At 36.7% G+C, this 17,286-nt stretch overlaps 1 protein-coding gene across 3 annotated transcripts in view; it reads right to left on the reverse strand.

The window, feature by feature from the left end:
* LOC131162289 (protein ALTERED SEED GERMINATION 2) overlaps nucleotides 1-16,766 on the reverse strand; it is an 80,954-nt gene extending 64,188 nt beyond the window's left edge. For 2 of the 3 annotated variants that reach the window (XM_058118602.1, XM_058118600.1), the window contains exons 1-3: nucleotides 16,499-16,766; nucleotides 14,017-14,085; nucleotides 8,526-8,603 (exon numbers count right to left, since the gene is read on the reverse strand). In XM_058118602.1, the coding sequence (XP_057974585.1) occupies nucleotides 8,526-8,603; nucleotides 14,017-14,085; nucleotides 16,499-16,570 (219 nt within the window). In that variant the 5' untranslated portion in view covers nucleotides 16,571-16,766. The remainder of the gene's footprint in view (nucleotides 1-8,525; nucleotides 8,604-14,016; nucleotides 14,086-16,498) is intronic. The other variant, XM_058118601.1, reaches the window with a different exon arrangement.
* Between the last annotated feature and the right edge of the window lie 520 nt (nucleotides 16,767-17,286).

The following is a 17,286-nucleotide window of genomic DNA, read 5'->3' on the forward strand; positions in this document are numbered from 1 at the left end:
TTCCGTTAAAATTTCGTACTTTTGGAGCTTCGAAATTTGAGTCGAAATCGAAATTTAAGACCTTGGATACACCCTTGCACACAAGAACATTCAATTCCTCTTCATCCACCAACAAGCAACACTTCAAAAATTCGTTTCCATTTGAAAACCCTTCAGACCCCGAGGCACATAAATGGAATGCCTTCTCTCCTTCAAGCTCCCCCTAATACTAAAAATCTTCCACTCCTCGTTGACTGGCAAACCACCCAATAACATAATTTTTCTCTAGCTCTTCCAATAATAGATCGGCTCAAAATTGTCAAAAGGAAGATGAAACACACTGATACAGCCCAAGAAGCAACAAGCATCGATCAAAAAAAACCTAATCCATTGATTAGCACAAGTATTTTGTTCCAACACACCAAGAAAAAAAAAATCCACTCCCAATCTTATCAAAGGACTTGCCTCCGATTTGTTCTCGCAGCTGATGGAGACCCTCCTCCGTTCTAGCCAAAAAAAAGTCCAACATAATCTTTTGCACCAAAGGTGATACCAAGCAAGGGGAAGAGATCCCTTCCATGCTTTTTCTTTTTTTATAATAAAAGAAGGTATATTAGATTGAGAAAGAAAAGTTACAACCTAAGGGGACAAGATGTCCACCGAAAAATAAAAAACAGAAAAAAAAAAAAAACAAATAAATAAATAATAAATAATAAAACAAAAATTTTTTAAAAAAAATTAAAATAAAATTAAAAATTAAAAAAAAAAATAAACGAGTGGTACACCTAGCCAAGAAAACCCCCTTTTCAATTCCTTTCCATCGTAATTCACCAAGCACTTTAAATTTGCTAGCTCCCTCTGACCTTTCTTCGCTTTGTGCTTACCCCCATCAAACCACAGTTCAATTCCACCAGAATCAGACATTTTTAAATCCAGCGTATCCATTATTTCTTGGGCTACTAAGTCCTTCCTAGAAATCACCTCCACTGGTGTAGGTAAAATTCCATCATTGCACTACAACATATCATCCAACCCATTGTTCTCAAAAATAGGAACCCCCTACAATCCTTCCGACGGGGCAGGATATCAATATGATAGGTCCCTTGAACAATGTGGGAATTAAAAACATATCCATATTGTTCCTGAATCTCATCCAACAACAAACCACCAACAAAGTTAAACTCACTGATGTCATCACTATCATTATCTAAAAAATCTCCCCATTTCTTAGACTCCTTTCCTTTGCTAACTCCATCACCTGCTATATTCTTCACCTAAGCAAGTGTACCTTCACAATGCTCAACTCTCCTTCAGAATCTCTCCCTATAATTTTTTGCCTCATCAGCTCATCTCACAAAAAAGTTCTCTCTTTGCTTCATATAATTTCCTTATATATGCACCCATCACAACAGCCTTTCGATGAGCATACACCTTAGGACCCTTAGATTTTTCAAAATTAAATCCTAAAACATCAGATTTCCTACCCAATCTAGCTTCGTATTTTTTATTAATCCTAGATATTCCAGCCCCAAACCCCTTTGCAAAACCCAAGCCAACAGCCAATCTAGCTTTAGAACCTATTTGGTATCGTTGATGTTTCCTGTTTATGTTTCTCCCCAGTGAAAAAACATATTTCAAAAATGCCTTTGTTTATGTCGTCAATTTTTTGTTTTTGTTGTTGGTTTTCAGTTGTTTGTCAACTAAAAATCAAATTTTATGGTTTTCAGTTGTTTTGGCAACGTGTTGCCAAAAATTTTAATATCCATGAATTGGTTTTTTTTGGACTAAATTATTCATTTTACACTGTTTTAAAATTAAAATTAAAATTAAATGATCATATAAATTTAAATATAATTAAAATTAAAATATACATAAATTTAAAAAAAAACAATAATAAAGCCAATTACAAAATACTTTTACTATTTTTCAATTGTCATGTCTAATAAAATTTTTATTGTAACGTAAATTTTGAAAGTAGAACAATTCAGTAAAAATAATTATAATAAATTTTATTTTTTGTAGTAATTTTTTAATGTGTATTATTTGTAATTTCATTATTTTAATCATATTTTTATAATATTTTGATTTAACAACGAAAATGAGCATTTTTTTTAATTAAATTTTTAATTTAATTAGTTTTATAAATGTTAACCAAGCAGGTTGCTAGTATTTAGTTTTTAGTTTTTAGTTTTTAGTTTTAGTTCTGGTTTTCGTTTCTCTAATTTTTAACAGTGATAACAAACAACCCCTCATATTATTATCATCATTTTCGTCACGAACTATTTTCGAAACCAAACTAGAATCATCTTGATTATGCTCTGAATGTTGATTGGTTATATGCTTATTTTGGAGAGCTAGAGAGAGATTTTGTATTTCGTTAACATCTTGCTAATATTCACCTCTCCCATATGTAAATTTTGGCTAGGATAGTGGTCCTGTTCAATAACAGGGTTCTACAAGAAAAGGACCTGATGACCCATATCCTTGTGCTGGGCCTTTTTATATACAAGGCCCATCTTTGAAAGACCCTGTTTAAAAGAGCCTTCTTTTGAATCTGGAGAAAGGCCCATAGCATTCTTGCCAAAACATTGGGCTTGTTCTATTAAATGGCCCAACTTAGTTAAAAAAGAAGCACCACCTTTCTCACAACCCTAGCCCAAATCCAAGTTGAGTGTCAGACGACCAAGCCCAAACTTCATAGCCTCGTCATCCCTTGTCACAACACTAGCCACCTTTGCAAGATTTGCAACAACCACCGAAACCCTAGTTCCTTGCACCTTGTGGGCATTCACCTCCGATCAAGCGGTGCAGTAATCTGGTAATAGAACCCCCCACTCACCAATGAGCATGAGTTTAGATTTTAGTATATCAGGTCAACGCAACCAACCCCCAAGGTCCAGGCGAGTCAGAGTTCGATTCCACTAGCCGATGACCATGCGTTTATATTTTACTAAATGTTGGGTCAACTCAGCCAACCCCAAGGTCCAAGCAAGTTAATCTGGGTCGCCCAAGTTTGGCTGAGTCAACCCTGATTCATGTTATTGCAAGTTTTATTATGTTATCCACATCAGCTGTGTAACAAGGTCTAGGCAAGCCACCTAGTCTAGGTTTTAAAATTATGGTGATGCAGGAACTTTCAAATTTAGCAGTTAAACAAGTTGACAATTGGAAGTTCAAACTTTGATATGGTTTATTGTAGTAATGGTCATAAACTTAGGGGCTTCCATGGCAAAAGTTGAAGAGGCCAAAGAGTATAGAAAGGAGGGAAAAACAGAGGCAATCAAAGATTTTATATCTCTAGCTACAGTCTGAAAGGGCCAATTTATAAGAGCCCTAATACTAGCTTAGGAAATGATTTGGGTCTAGGAAAGCTTATTTTAAAAGTCTTGTGGTTTGTGGTTGTGTTTGCAATGGATTATTAATAGGCAGCCAGCTAAAAGACCTCCTGAAACTAGTCCTAAGCCATCTAGGCAATGTCAAACAAGAACTTGGACTATTAAAATTTGAATCAAGGTCCTTGCGCCTTCTTTTATTAACTTTTTTCAGCTGCCATTGTCCCAATCATTTGGTTTCTTATAATCTAATGCTTAAGATAATTTCCCTACATTTACATTTTCCATAACCATCTTTATACCATCTACTAATTAGTCACTGTTATAGGTTATTTTAGTCTTTTAGTACTATTAAGTGTGTTAGTATGTTAATTAGTAAGAGTTAGTAAGGATATTATGGTCATTAGAATGTATTTGATTTGTATTATAAATACAGGGAGAAACCTATCTTCAAGTTAGGTCATTCAGATAATCAAAACCTCAACATATCAAAGTGTGATCCAACCTAAACCCTATAACACTCGGTCGTTGCCAGAAAACACTGTCGCTGCCCTTCTCACAACCACCTCAACCCTTCATTATTTCACAAAACCAAGCCTCTGAAACCTAGCCCTACAAAATCCCATCACCGGAAAGTTCCCCAAGCACCACCATGCGTCGGCTTACTGCCGGCAGTCCCAAACCCTTGTGCTGGCACGTGAGAGAGATTCCAGCCACCTTTTTCCTGAGTTTTTCCTCCATAATGTTCTGATTCCTTCCCTAGACCATATTATCAAGCTGTTGGGCATGTTTTTTGCTCAAAGATCCAACCTTTTTCAATGTTGCACTCATGATAATCTGTTAATTGTAGTTCGGTGCTTGTAAATCAAAGATCCAACCTTTTTCAATGTTGCACTCATGATAATCTGTTAATTGTAGTTCGGTGCTTGTAAAGATTTTTTATGAGTTTCTTGGAGCAGTGGCAGTGTTCATAAGTTTGTGAGGTTGTGGCAGTGCTATATCAGTTTGTAGGTGGTTGACCTAATCCATAGTTGTTTCGGTGCTTCACACCATTGGTGGTTGTCCTTATTAGTTTTGAATCTTTTGATTGTTCTTCTTGTTTGACATCGGTGTGGCTACTGGTTTGTGAGTGTTAAAATGGAGTCTATAAATCCCAAAAACATGTTTCCTTCATCACTGCCACAGATAACAACTAAAAAGTTGGATGGAAAGACTTATGTTAAATGGTCTAAGGTTGTTCAGGTTTATTTAGCAAGGATTAAGAAAATCTGACCACTTGCTCCAATCTGATCCTTTTGATGAGAAGAGAAAAGAAGTGTGGATTCAGGAAGATGCCTTGATTGTTTCCCTCTTGTGGGACGAGAAAAAAAGTGTGGACTCAGGAAGATGCCTTGATTGTTTCCCTTTTGTGAAATTCGATGGAGCCCAACATTGCCCGGATGTGCATGCATCTAGATACATGCAAGGACATTTAGAATTATGCCAAGCTTTTGTACTCTAGGTAACATTACACATATATATGATTTATCCCAAGAATACTTTCAATTGCAGCAGGGAGACAGAACCATTGCAAATTATTTTGGAGAAATGAAACGTATTAATGAGAAGCTTACCATCGTGCAACCTATAACCACTGGCGTTTGTGAGATGTAGAAGTATAGGAAGCACATGATAGTTCTTCGGGTTCTAGCAGGCTTGAAAACCAAGCTTGAGGTAGTTCGGTCCCAGATACTTAGTAGTGCAAAGTTGTCATCATTTACCGATGTTTATTCTCAAGTCCTTCGTTCCTGCCCTTCGTGTTTTCTTTAGCACACATTCTCGTACTCTTGCATCTGGCTCTAAAAGGACAGCCTTTGCCACACATGGTGACTCTAGTTCTCTACCAAACAATTGCAAAAGTTATCGAGGTGGTTCAAGTGGTCATGGTGGTAGAGATGGATGAGGTAGAGGGACGAGGAAATCATACTATTGAGCAGTGTTGGGATCTCCTGGTAGACCTTCACGTGTTGCCAACGCAGCCACCATTGACTCCACACCTTTGGGGGCAGCCAATGTAGCCACCACTGACTCCACACCTTTGGGGCCAAGCAGGGGGCATCATATTGTATCTATGTCAAAGGAAGATTCCAGCAGTATCAAGCGTCACAAAAAGCTTCTCTTCCCATTGCATCTCTAGCTCAAATAGGCAATCCCATAGCATGCTTGTCATCTAGTACTTCTCGTCCTAGTCCTTGGGTTATAGACTCTGCTGCCAATAATCATATCACAAATATACCTAATTCTTATCTACTCTTCCATATCCTGCAAATTTACCTTGTGTTACTCTTGCTGATGGATCCACCATTGCCGTTAAGGGGATTGGGACTATAAATACCACTTCTTCTATTTCTCTTCCATCGATTTTGTATATTCCCAAGTTCCCGTTCAATCTTCTCTGTTAGAAAGACTACCAAATGCATGAATTGTTCAGTAACATTCTTCCCTAATTATGTGGTTATTCAGGATTTGAATACAAGGAAGATAATTAGCGAAGGGCGTGACGCTAATGCACTTATCACTTTGAGCTGCTATCTCCTTCTACCACCTGCACTACTGCTGCCCCACCTCTCCAAATTCATTGTCACCTTGGTCATCCTTCATTGGAAAAGTTGAAACATCTAGTTCCTAATTTGAGTTCTATGATTAATCTTGATTGGAAGTCTTGTCAGTTGGGAAAGCATCATCACATCCCTTTTGCTTCCTAAGTCAATAAGGGGCTGCAAGTCCTTTCATATTAGTCCATTTTGATGTTTGGGGTCCTAGTAGAATTGTGTCCAAGCTGAGTTTCCGATACTTCGTAACCTTTGTGGATGATTATTCAAGGATGACTTGGCTATATTTAATAAAAGATCGTTCTATGTTATTTCATATATTTTGTGCTTTTTGTTAAGAAATAGAGACTCAATTTGGTTTTCTAGTTCAAATACTTTGGAGTGATAATGCTAAAGAGTATTTTAATACTCAATTCACTACTTATATGACTTAGTTTATTGTCCATCAACCATCTTGTGCCCACACTCCTCACCAAAATGAGGTTCCGGAGGAAAAATAGACATATTCTTAAAATCACTCACACCTTACTTCATCAAATGCATGCACCTAAAGTGTTTTGAAGTGATGTTGTACTTACTACTTGCTATCTTATCAACAAGATGTCATTCTCTACTCTCGGTGGTAAAATTCCCTACTCCATCCTCTTTCCTAATTCACCTCTATTCTCTCTACCTCCTCACATATTCTACTACCGCGCCTTTGGCTTCCTCATCTAATTATCACATTTCCCACGATGTTGATCCTACAATTACTGTCCAGAAAAGTAAATGCTACTATCGTTTTGTCATTGCTCTATCATCTACTACCCTTCCTAAATCTGTTTCAGAAGCCTTAGCCCACTCTGAGTGGAGGAATGCCTTTACTGAAGAGATAAATGCTTTACAGGACAATAATACTAGGAGCTTGGTATCCCTTCCTCCTAACAAGTCTGTGGTTGGTTGTTGCTGAGTATACACTATGAAAGTCAACCCTGATGGTCTACGGCTCATTTAAAGGCATGTCTTGTTGCTAAGGAGTATATTCAGGTGTATGATTTGGATTATTCCGACACTTTTTCTTCAGTTGCCAAACTTACATCAGTACGTTTGTTCATCTCTTTGGCTACTACTTGTCACTGGCCTCTACATCAGTTAGACGTGAAAAATGTCTTCTTTCATGGTGATCTTGAGGAGGAGGTCTATATGGAGCAACCACCTAGTTTGTTGCTCAGGAGGAGTCAAGGTTAGTGTGTCGGCTCAAGAAGACACTATATGATTTAAAACAATCTCCTAGAGCATGGTTTGGTCAATTTAGTGTTGTAGTACTTGAGTTTGGTCTTCGACAGTGTGCAGTGGATCACTCTGTGTTTTATCATGATACTTCATCGGGTAGGATCGTTCTTATTGTGTATGTGGATGATATTGCTATTATAAGTGATGATGACAAAGGTATTAAGAATCTTAAACATTTTCTACAAACTAAGTTTCAAACCAAAGATTTTGGGGCCGTTGAAACACTTATTGGGTATAGAAGTATCTAGATCTCATATAGGAAATTATTTTGTTACTGAGGAAGTATGTTCCTAATCCGTTGAATGAGACTTGACTATTGGGATCCAAACCGATCTATGGATCCAAACAAGAAGTTAGTGTCGTATATGGGTGATTTGTTGCCTATTCCTGGACGATACCAAAGACTTGTTGGAAAGTTGAATTATCTCAAAGTCACTCAGCCAAATATATCTTTTGCAACAAGTGTTGTTATTCAATACTAGATTCTCCAAGTAAGTCACTGGGACACAATAATTCGCACTTGAGATATCTCAAAGGTGCACCTAGGAGAGGTCTTTTATAGATCAAGGTCACACTTATATTCAGGGATATGCAAATGCACATTGGGTCAGGTTGCCTTCCGAACGAAGATCCACAATCGGGTATCATATCTTCATTGGTGGTAATTTGGTTTCTTGGAAAAGTAAGAAACAAATTGCGATAGCCAAGTCAAGTGCTGAGTCAAAGTATAGAGCTATGGCTCATACTACTTGTTAAGTTGTTTGGTTGAAGAACATGTTGGAAGAATTGGGTTTTCCACATTCTCAGTCTATAGAGTTAATGTGATAATCAAGCTGCTCTTCATATTGCCTCCAACCCGATCTTTCATGAGTGAACAAAACATATTGAAGTTGATTGCCATTTTATTCAAGAGAAACTTGTGCAAAAGCTCATTGCTACCACTATATAAATTCCATTATGTAGCTTGGTAATTAGTTTACCAAAGCTTTGGGGGGTGCTTGTGTTAAATTTATTTGTAACAAGTTAGGAGCATATGGTATATATGCTCCAGCCTGAGGGGGAGTGTTAAAGGTTATTTAAGTCTTTAAGTATTATTAAGTCTGTTAGTATGTCAATTAGTGAAAGTTAGCAATGCTACCATGGTCATAAAAATGTATTTGATTTGTATTATAAATAGAGGGAGCGACCTATCTTCAAGTTAGGCCATTCATTAATCAAAATCTCAACAGTTACCAACACTAATTGTCATTTTTATGCCCATCTGGTGTGGACTCGCAACAAGTTCCAAGATCCAAGACACTAAATATGCTGAATGCAGTAACCAAAAGAAAAAAAATTGTAAACATCATACTCTTGTGTCGTCTGATCCCGATACCAAAAGTGAACCTTTTGAATTCCAAGCCACAGCATTGACACAACCCTCATGCCCCTGTTCCAAAAAAGAAAATCAATAGATGAAAACATTAAGAATCCAGAAGCTTAAAGCATAGATATAAAGTTTGTGTGTATGTGTGTGTGCAAGCTACACATACACAAGAAACAGCACCGCCCTAATGCTGAGGTTGCTATACCCAAACCAGGAGGTGACAAGCTCAAATCACATTTACAGCCTCTCCAGTCTCCAGAACACAAAGGCAAAGGCTGCATATATCATGCCTCGGACCCCTGATGTGGTGTCTTATGCACTGGGCAATATATTTTGTGTTTCAAACTCACACTGGAAAATTGCTATCAGCGGAAAAAAAATCACAGAGACACAAGAAACAGCACAGCCCAAATGCCGAGGTTACTATACCCAAACCAGGAGGTGACAAGCTCAAATCACATATACAGCCTCTCCAGTCTCCAGAACACAAAGGCAAAGGCAAAGGCAAAGGCTGCATATATCATGGCCCGTCCCCTGATGTGATGTCTTATGCACTGGGCAGTATATTTTGTGTTTCAAACTCACACCGAAAAATTGCTATCAGGGGGAAAAAAAATCACACTGGAAAATGAATTCCTTTCGTATTGGTAAAAAAAAAAGGTACACAGGCCCTTCTACGGCCCCATATGGCAGGCAGGAAGGCAGGCCTATCCCCAAATCCTCTTTTTTTGTTCTCCACGTACTCAAGCCCCCATCTCTCCGATATGAAGACAGGAGAGTTAAAAAAATTAAAAAAATTAAAAAAAAAAAAAAATTTAATGATGCTATATCTGTAAAGTGAGCCAAGAATAAGCTTATAATTTTCTCTTCAAAATTGCAGTTTTAGATTCTCATAGTTCATAGATGCAAATTGGATATTACAAAAGTCCATGTTGTTCTTCCAATCTCATGCTTCTTTGATTAAAGACATAAGCATGAACAGCCCCCCCCCCCCCCCCCCCCCCAAAAAAAGAAACAAAACATAACAAAACACTGGAAAAACAAAAAAAAAAAAAAAAGGTTTCCCTCTTGTGGTTGCTTTTTCTATTTTCTAAAATGAAAATCTAAAAGTTCATCTAACAATAAAGCGAGACAATTAAGAAGAATGGAAGATAAGACAGAAAACAATAACAATAAAGCCCCTGTCTAGTGCCTCTGAAGATCAGACAGCAAAACTCCCCAAAAGAACCCCAAAGAGTGTGCCCAAAAGGAAGCAAGGAAAACAACTTTGTCCCATAATAAATTTGAAGGACTTGTTTTGTCATCAAAAATCCCCACATTCATTTTGATCCACAAAGTCCAAAAACAAAAACAAAAATAGTGCATCTCCACAAGACCATCCCTTTCTTGCTCAGAATCCCTACACCAACCAACAAAAAAGGATCGACAGTTTGCAGCAGTGCCATTCCCTCATCAAAAACTGATAACAGATTGACCCAAAGCTGCTTAGCCACACGACTGTGGAGAAACAGATGTTCAGTAATTTGAGCTGACTCTAAACAATTAAACATAAAATGTATATATCTGAACTGATAGTTTTATAGCTTTATAGGGGCCCCTCACCCAACATATCATTAGTATTAAGCTTATTGAGAGCCAAAGCTCACTTGAAAGCCTGGATCTTAAAAGGAACCTTAGCCTTCTAAATAAAATTATTCAAGAGGAAAGAGAGAAAATTCAGGGTTTTCGATGCATAACATCCCCAATCCAAATCCTCAAATCATTCCTCACTTGAGGAGCAAAAAGGGTCCAAAAATCTCAACAAAAAGATTCCTAAAAAAGTGAAAATCCCAAGAATACAAGCCCCACCTCAAAGAATAAAATGCATTAATCGAGGCATTATGAGTGGAAAACAGCAGATCAATAACTCCCACGAGATCTCGCCCACCCAATTATATCCTCCTAAAGCCAAATGAGATCCCAGTTTCCAACTCAGAACGGAATAAGAGGGCAAATAAATGAGCAACATGTGAGATAAATTGCCAAGGGCTTGCATGAGAAGCATTACCACAACTTCTAGTATCCCAACCATTCCAAACCATATTTGCTTATAATAACCTTTTTTCATAAGGAGTGAACTTCCAAAGCAAACCTCCATAACCATTTCCCAACAAAAGGAACTCTTTCTAAGAAGGGTTAAAAGCTTAAAACATGCAAATACACTAATATGCACAAGGTCGTGCATGCTTGGAAAAAATTCACGACCATTACACCCGCTTCCTGTTATGTGACACCCGCTATTCCCACGTCCCGTTACACCCGTTACCGTTATGTTACCCTACCTGCTACCTCAATTTAAAACCATGATGGAGAACCTAATTCATGGTTTAGGGCTTCGAAAAGTGTTAGGCAAGGGTATCTTCTATCTCCTTTCGAGTTTGCTCTTGTTGTCATGTCTTAAGTAAATTGTTAGCAAGGCTGCAAATAAAGGACTTGTGAAGGGAATTGTGGTGGATACTAAGGGGGTAGTAGTGTCTCATCTTCAGTTTATAGATGATACGATTAATTTCTTAGATGATCATAGAGAGTCTTTCTCAAAAGTTCTAAAATCTTTCAGTTTTTTTTAAGCAGATTTTGGTTTAGAAATAACTTTGGGGAAGAGTGAGATTGCTGCAATTAATCTTAGTTCTAATAAATCTTTGGAGTTGGCTTATTTGGTTGCACGTAGTATTTTAGAGTGGCCCTCGACTCCTTTAGGGGTTTCTTTGGGTGTTAACTAGGTATGTAGGTTTTTACAATCTAGTGGTGGATAAGGTGACTAAGCATCTTGATGGTTTGAAGGGTGCTTTATTTTCTCTAGGTGGTCACATCACCACATTTAGGCAGGTCTTCATAGTTTCCCTCTTTGTAATGGGTAAATGGCTATGGCTCATTTCCCTTATAGGTGAACTCTCTTTCGCTCAAAAGAAGTAAATTTGGCGTGTAGGTAAATATGTGGGATGCAAATTTAGGAACAAGATGTTTTCTGAGAGTCCTTGGAGGTTTATTTTGTGGATTTAGTTCCCATTCATCCCTCATACAGTTATATCAAATTTGCTTTGGGTAATGGTTCTCAAATTCACCTTTGGAAACACATTTGGTTGGGTTATAATGTGTTTTTCATCACTTTTCCTCACCTCTCTTCTTTCCTCGGTGTATAATAAAGTCATTTCTTCCTTTTTGAGCTCTAATAGTACCTCCTGGAAATGACAGTTTTGTAGTTTTTTTAATGATAAGAGTGTTTGAGGAGATCTCTTCTTTGTCGCTGTTCGTGGAGGGTCGTTGCCTTTCAAATAGTAGGGATGTACGGTCGTGGCATTAAGATTCTTCAGGGGTTTTTTCTCGTAAATATTTTTTGATATTTTGATGACAGTTAACATGTCTTTTAATGCATTGTATATTCAGAAGGCCAAAATCCCCTCTAAGATAAAGCATTTATTTGGTTGGTTGTTCTTAATGGAATTGGTTGTTCATTTGTAGGCTATTTTCTTTACAGGATTTAATAGAAGTAACCATGCCCCCAGCTTCGTGGAGACATGTAGCTTTTGCAGTGCCGTGAGGAACTTAGTTGCAAAAGAATGCACGCATCTTTACATGGAAAAAGATGATGTGTTCCTTGCTCTAGGATAGGATTCATTATATGGCCTGACTTTGGTCTCTTGCATCTGGGAGTGTGTTTTTCATATCTATAACGGGATTAGCATGCCCTGTTATTTTGATTGTGTTTTTTTTTTTTTTTTGTAGTTATCTTTACTTTCAATGAGGATCTCTTTTCTTTTCTTTTTTTTTTTTTGTACATTCGAAGAAGAAGAAGAAGAAGATTTTTCCTGCTTCAGACAAGGGGAAATCATGCCAGGATGTGTAACAAAGAAAGGAGTGGCCCAGCTTCCAAACATTACAACATTTTATTTGACCATTTACGTCTAAGGTATCTGTATTTGAACAATAAAAATATTTATTTTATGAATTTCATTTATATTGACTAAATATGGTTTAATATGACTATTATATTCTTATACACCACATATGCATCATTCATGTATTTCATTTATAACATTTCAGCTATAAATCTTGCATTATTATGTTTATTAACAATTTATAAAGTTTCACTAAAGAATCCATGCTTTACTACTAATTTTTCCATCAATCTTAAAATTGAATTTGAAATTAACCTTGACATCAAAATTTCCATCAAATTTCAGTACTTTTGCAGTACCAAAATTTTTGTGAAAATCAAAATTTAATACCTCAGTGGTATGTACAGAAACATTAAGATGTTACTCTGAAACCCCTTTCTAGTAGGTGCTCTATATATTTTCTCTTTTCTTTGAGGTGCAGTTTTTTATATGTGATTCCTTTTTGTATATTGTTTTGAGCAGCTGCTTTTGGGTCAGGAAACCCCTTAATACCACTTCTTAAATATATATATGGACCTGGTCAGACATTTAAGTGTCACCAGATTCAAATATAGAATGACAGAAAATTATTATAAACAGTATGCTGAATTATTAAGGTCAGTATCCTCTTTGAACCTCTTCAAAAAGATAAGTTGCAATGAATTTTATTTATCAAATGTAAAGGAAGAATTAAGAAGACTCTTCAGGAGGACTCATGCTAAGAGTCTAAGGATTTTAAGTAGTCTAAACCAGCACATCAAGAATACTGCCTGGGAAAGAAAAAAATCCATCCATGCAAAGTGCTGCAAACCAAGATGTGGATCATAACCATTTCCAATCATATTATATAAACAACAATCAATTCATAATCCAGACCATGAAGGGGAAAAATAATCCTTGTTGGAAGAGATAAGCACAAGCAGTGTGAAGTGAGCATCTCTAGCAAACATCTTGACAGTATCATTCAACCAGATTTTCGAACCACTCCAATGTACTTATACATTAATAATTCACCTAGATATCTTCAACTCTCTCAGTGAGCTTGAACTAATAAGTAGTTTTCAAACAAAATGATTCCTTTTAGGATTTTTATTTTTATGTTTTCTTCGGGGGGAGGGTAGGGGGTGGAGCTGAAGGTGCATGAAGAAGTAGAAGGCACTTTGGCTATTCTAGCACCCAAAAAGGTAAAACTGAAAACTTAAATATTCAGTTAAATTCAACTTGCAATTTTACTTCATGAGTTCTCTCACAAAGAAAACAAATATCCAGAAAAATTAATAAATATGTTGTCGGCATATGCAACCCCTCAATTCATTTTGGTGCACCATCTCTCATAATTTAATGGGAATAAGTGGGGTGTGTGTGTGTGTTTTTTTTTTTGGGGGGGGGGGGGGGGTGGTAAGAAGAAGCCAAACAACATTATTTGACATTTTTAGATTACAAAAATGAAATAAAAGGACTGCAGAAGCTGCATAATGGAGTAATAATAGATGCATCTACATCGAGCCATGCAGAAAAGTCCACAATCAAATGCGTATATTAGTGCTTAAAATCAAACGAACCTCCAATTCTGCTTCCTGGGAAAGCCTTCTTACCAATGAAGAGTGCATTTGCAAACTCTGATTAATATCCTATGCAACCACAAATGAAAAGAAAATTCTCAGATTAAAATTATGCGACAAATAATTTAGCATCGAACCAATGCAAAATTCGAGTCAAAAACAGTCATTCACTCAGAAACCATAGTATTACCATCACACAACATCAATAAATGAAATAAAAGGAACAAAAAAGAGGGCATGAGACTGAATAAAAATCAGGAATTTCTATGTCAAAAATAAGCCAAAAATTACAATTAAAATTCAAACACCTGAGATGGGCAAGTATGCACTTAACCGCACCAGACAACTTTATCCATTAGCTTATTTTCCTATGATTCAATCTGTCTATCAACATTTCCCTTACATTTTCTTTAATAAATTTCTTATTTTATTGCTCAGCACACATCCTGACACCAGCAATTTCAGCTTAGAAAAAGTTGGTGAGTTATATTGATCCAATATGTTCTGATGGAGGATCATGCCCATAATTTTACACAACCAAATCTATGCTAAAATCAATTTATATATTTCATCCAAGGTGTAGTAGTAATGATGAAATCTTCTTCGAGAATAAATTTTAAATGAGAAGGGAATTATTAGATGAGAAGATAACTGTGGTTGAGCACTCAGCAATAAAGATATATGAAAGAGATAAGGGCAGACAAGAAGAAAAATAAAATTATCATGTAATCCCCAAATCCCATTCGGAAGCTTCATTTAGATAGTAAGTGATATTTTGAAGTCCAGTTCCAACGCTTGATTTCTTCGTATACCAGCAGGCATGCCATGAATTTAATTCAATTGAACCCAAATGCTAAAATATTGCTGTGAAGAAAAATATATATATAAGGGCATTTTATGTCTAACATTCTCCCCTTTTTCTTTCACCAATTTGCATTGCGTGGAGTCTTCTACATGGTTCAACCCATCCCCCCTCCCAAAAAAATAAAAACTGTACAGGGTCAGTCATTAGACAGAAAAAATAGGTGTTGCAAAGGAAATGACTTAAAGAACATTCTAGCATAGGTCATTTTTACAGTGCACGTAGACTACCCAACCATTTAACCACCTATCACATTCATACTGATCCTTGGCCATCTCTCTCCAACTTAACACCACATGAAACTATTTTTAGCCTTGACTCACACCCTTCTTCCATCCCCTCTAATTTGAAATCATCAAACGGGATCAGAGGCTCCAGCAAGCAGATAGGTGATAGGTCTTTCTTAAGCAGACAAATATTTTAGTGATTTGATGTAGAAGATGCCGTCTTTTCTTCTCCTCCGCCTCCTCTTATCTCCAGCTCTGCACAATGACAGAGCTATGGACCAATCTATCTATTATCATTCAACCAAGGTAAGATCAATAATTTATTGCAAAATTATGAAAAAATCAACTTCTCAGGAATGGAGGCATATCTTGTTCACACCATGAGGTGGAAAATGCTAAAACTTCATCAAATCAGAAACAAATTCTTCGATACCCATCAACATTTTTGCCTTCTTTAAGAGTTCTCTTTGTGCACAAATAAACCACTGATTGAATTTATTGGAGACCTGTCCTTCAGAAGAGAAACATCTCCCTGAAAATGTAAGTTTAAGGTTTGATTAATACAAGACGCAGTGCTCCTGAATATCACAAAACTCTGTCCCAGGTAGTTTTGAAGATGCATATTATCAGAGGTTATCACAAAACTCTGTCCCGGGTAGTTTTGAAGATGCATATTATCAGAGGTTTAATGGACCCTCTCCCCTGGGTAAAACAAAGCCCCTTCTTCTGAGTCAGAATCTGACAGAAAATTGGTTGAGGACAAAAATTGACGACAAAAAGAGCCTAAGGACAAAGTTATCAAATTTTCCATAATCAAGATTCCAAGTCCAATTCCAATAGTGCACAAAGCACAACTAAAGTTTCATTAACCAATCAATGCAGTGTGAAATGGCTATCCGCAACACTTCAGGAATTTAGAATATAGATACAAATTTGCTAGCCCTCCAGTTTAGGCAGCTCATTACAGCATGGAGAAAACCTTTCGCAAGTTGCTCTAGTTTGAGCGCTATACAGCTAATTAAAGTCATAGGTTCTGTTTGGCTCTGAAACAGTGAATTGGAAGGCAAATAAAATGCTAAAAATACACTTCACACAAGGATTTACGAAACACTGCATTTCAATTCGAACCATTCCAAAAAAATTATGAGCGTCTTCCAGTTTACAAAAAACTTATCTAATAAATAATTGCTCGGGACCATGTCAACACGATAACCTAAATGCTCCACGTCCATCTATTCTATGTATCAAAAGATGAATCGCAATTTTCAGATGTTCATAAGCAACACGTGACAATATAGACTAAATCTAATCAATAGCAAAAATAATCAGATGATTGTATATACTAGCTTGATTCAGTGAAAACAGGGGGAAAAGAAAAAGAAAATCGAATTACATAGCGAGAATCGATGCTTCTGCTCTCGCGAAAATTGTAAATGTTGCCATCGTGAAAACTCATCGTCTTCATTGACGAAGCTCGCGAAGCTATTTCGATCGATCGACTGGGAAGTTCTGTGATGATCTCTGACTGATATCAGCGCTTGTGTAAATTCGGTTCAATCCCGTAGATGTCCCTCGGCACCTTTGTCTCTGTGTATACAGATTGAGGCATGTTTTTGTAGTTTCGGTATTTTCATTTATATTAAACGAAATTGCGCGAAGATAATTTCTTAAGAAAATTTCCACATCATTCTAGTATATCTTACAAGGGACACGGAGTAGAAAAAGAAAATAATAATAATAATAATAATAATAATAATTAAATCATACACATTAAATTCGGCCATGGCAACAACCCTATACCACACACATGACCCGACCCGTATTAGGTACCAAGTAAAGAGACATTTTATTTAAATTAACCTAACAGCGGAAGACATAATGTACATACCATTCAGAATATAATACTTAGAGTATCAATAACCATATTCATACAATTCTATCTCATACCCAAAAACAATACAACCCTAGGAAAATCATACATCCCTAGTCCAAAAACTCACCATGTATGTCAAGGTCTCAGCTCCCTACTATCTCGGAGTTCTATCACTTTGTCTGTCTCTGTTCCCTGAAAAGTTTAGATCATTCGGGTGAGACACATTTCAGTAAGACGAAATAAATTATTTACAGTGTGTGGCAATATGAGTTCAGTTATAATACACTTTACTTTTTAAATCATCAATT

This window comes from Malania oleifera, chromosome 8 (genome assembly GCF_029873635.1).
Source record: "Malania oleifera isolate guangnan ecotype guangnan chromosome 8, ASM2987363v1, whole genome shotgun sequence".
Classification (NCBI taxonomy): Eukaryota; Viridiplantae; Streptophyta; class Magnoliopsida; order Santalales; family Ximeniaceae; genus Malania; species Malania oleifera.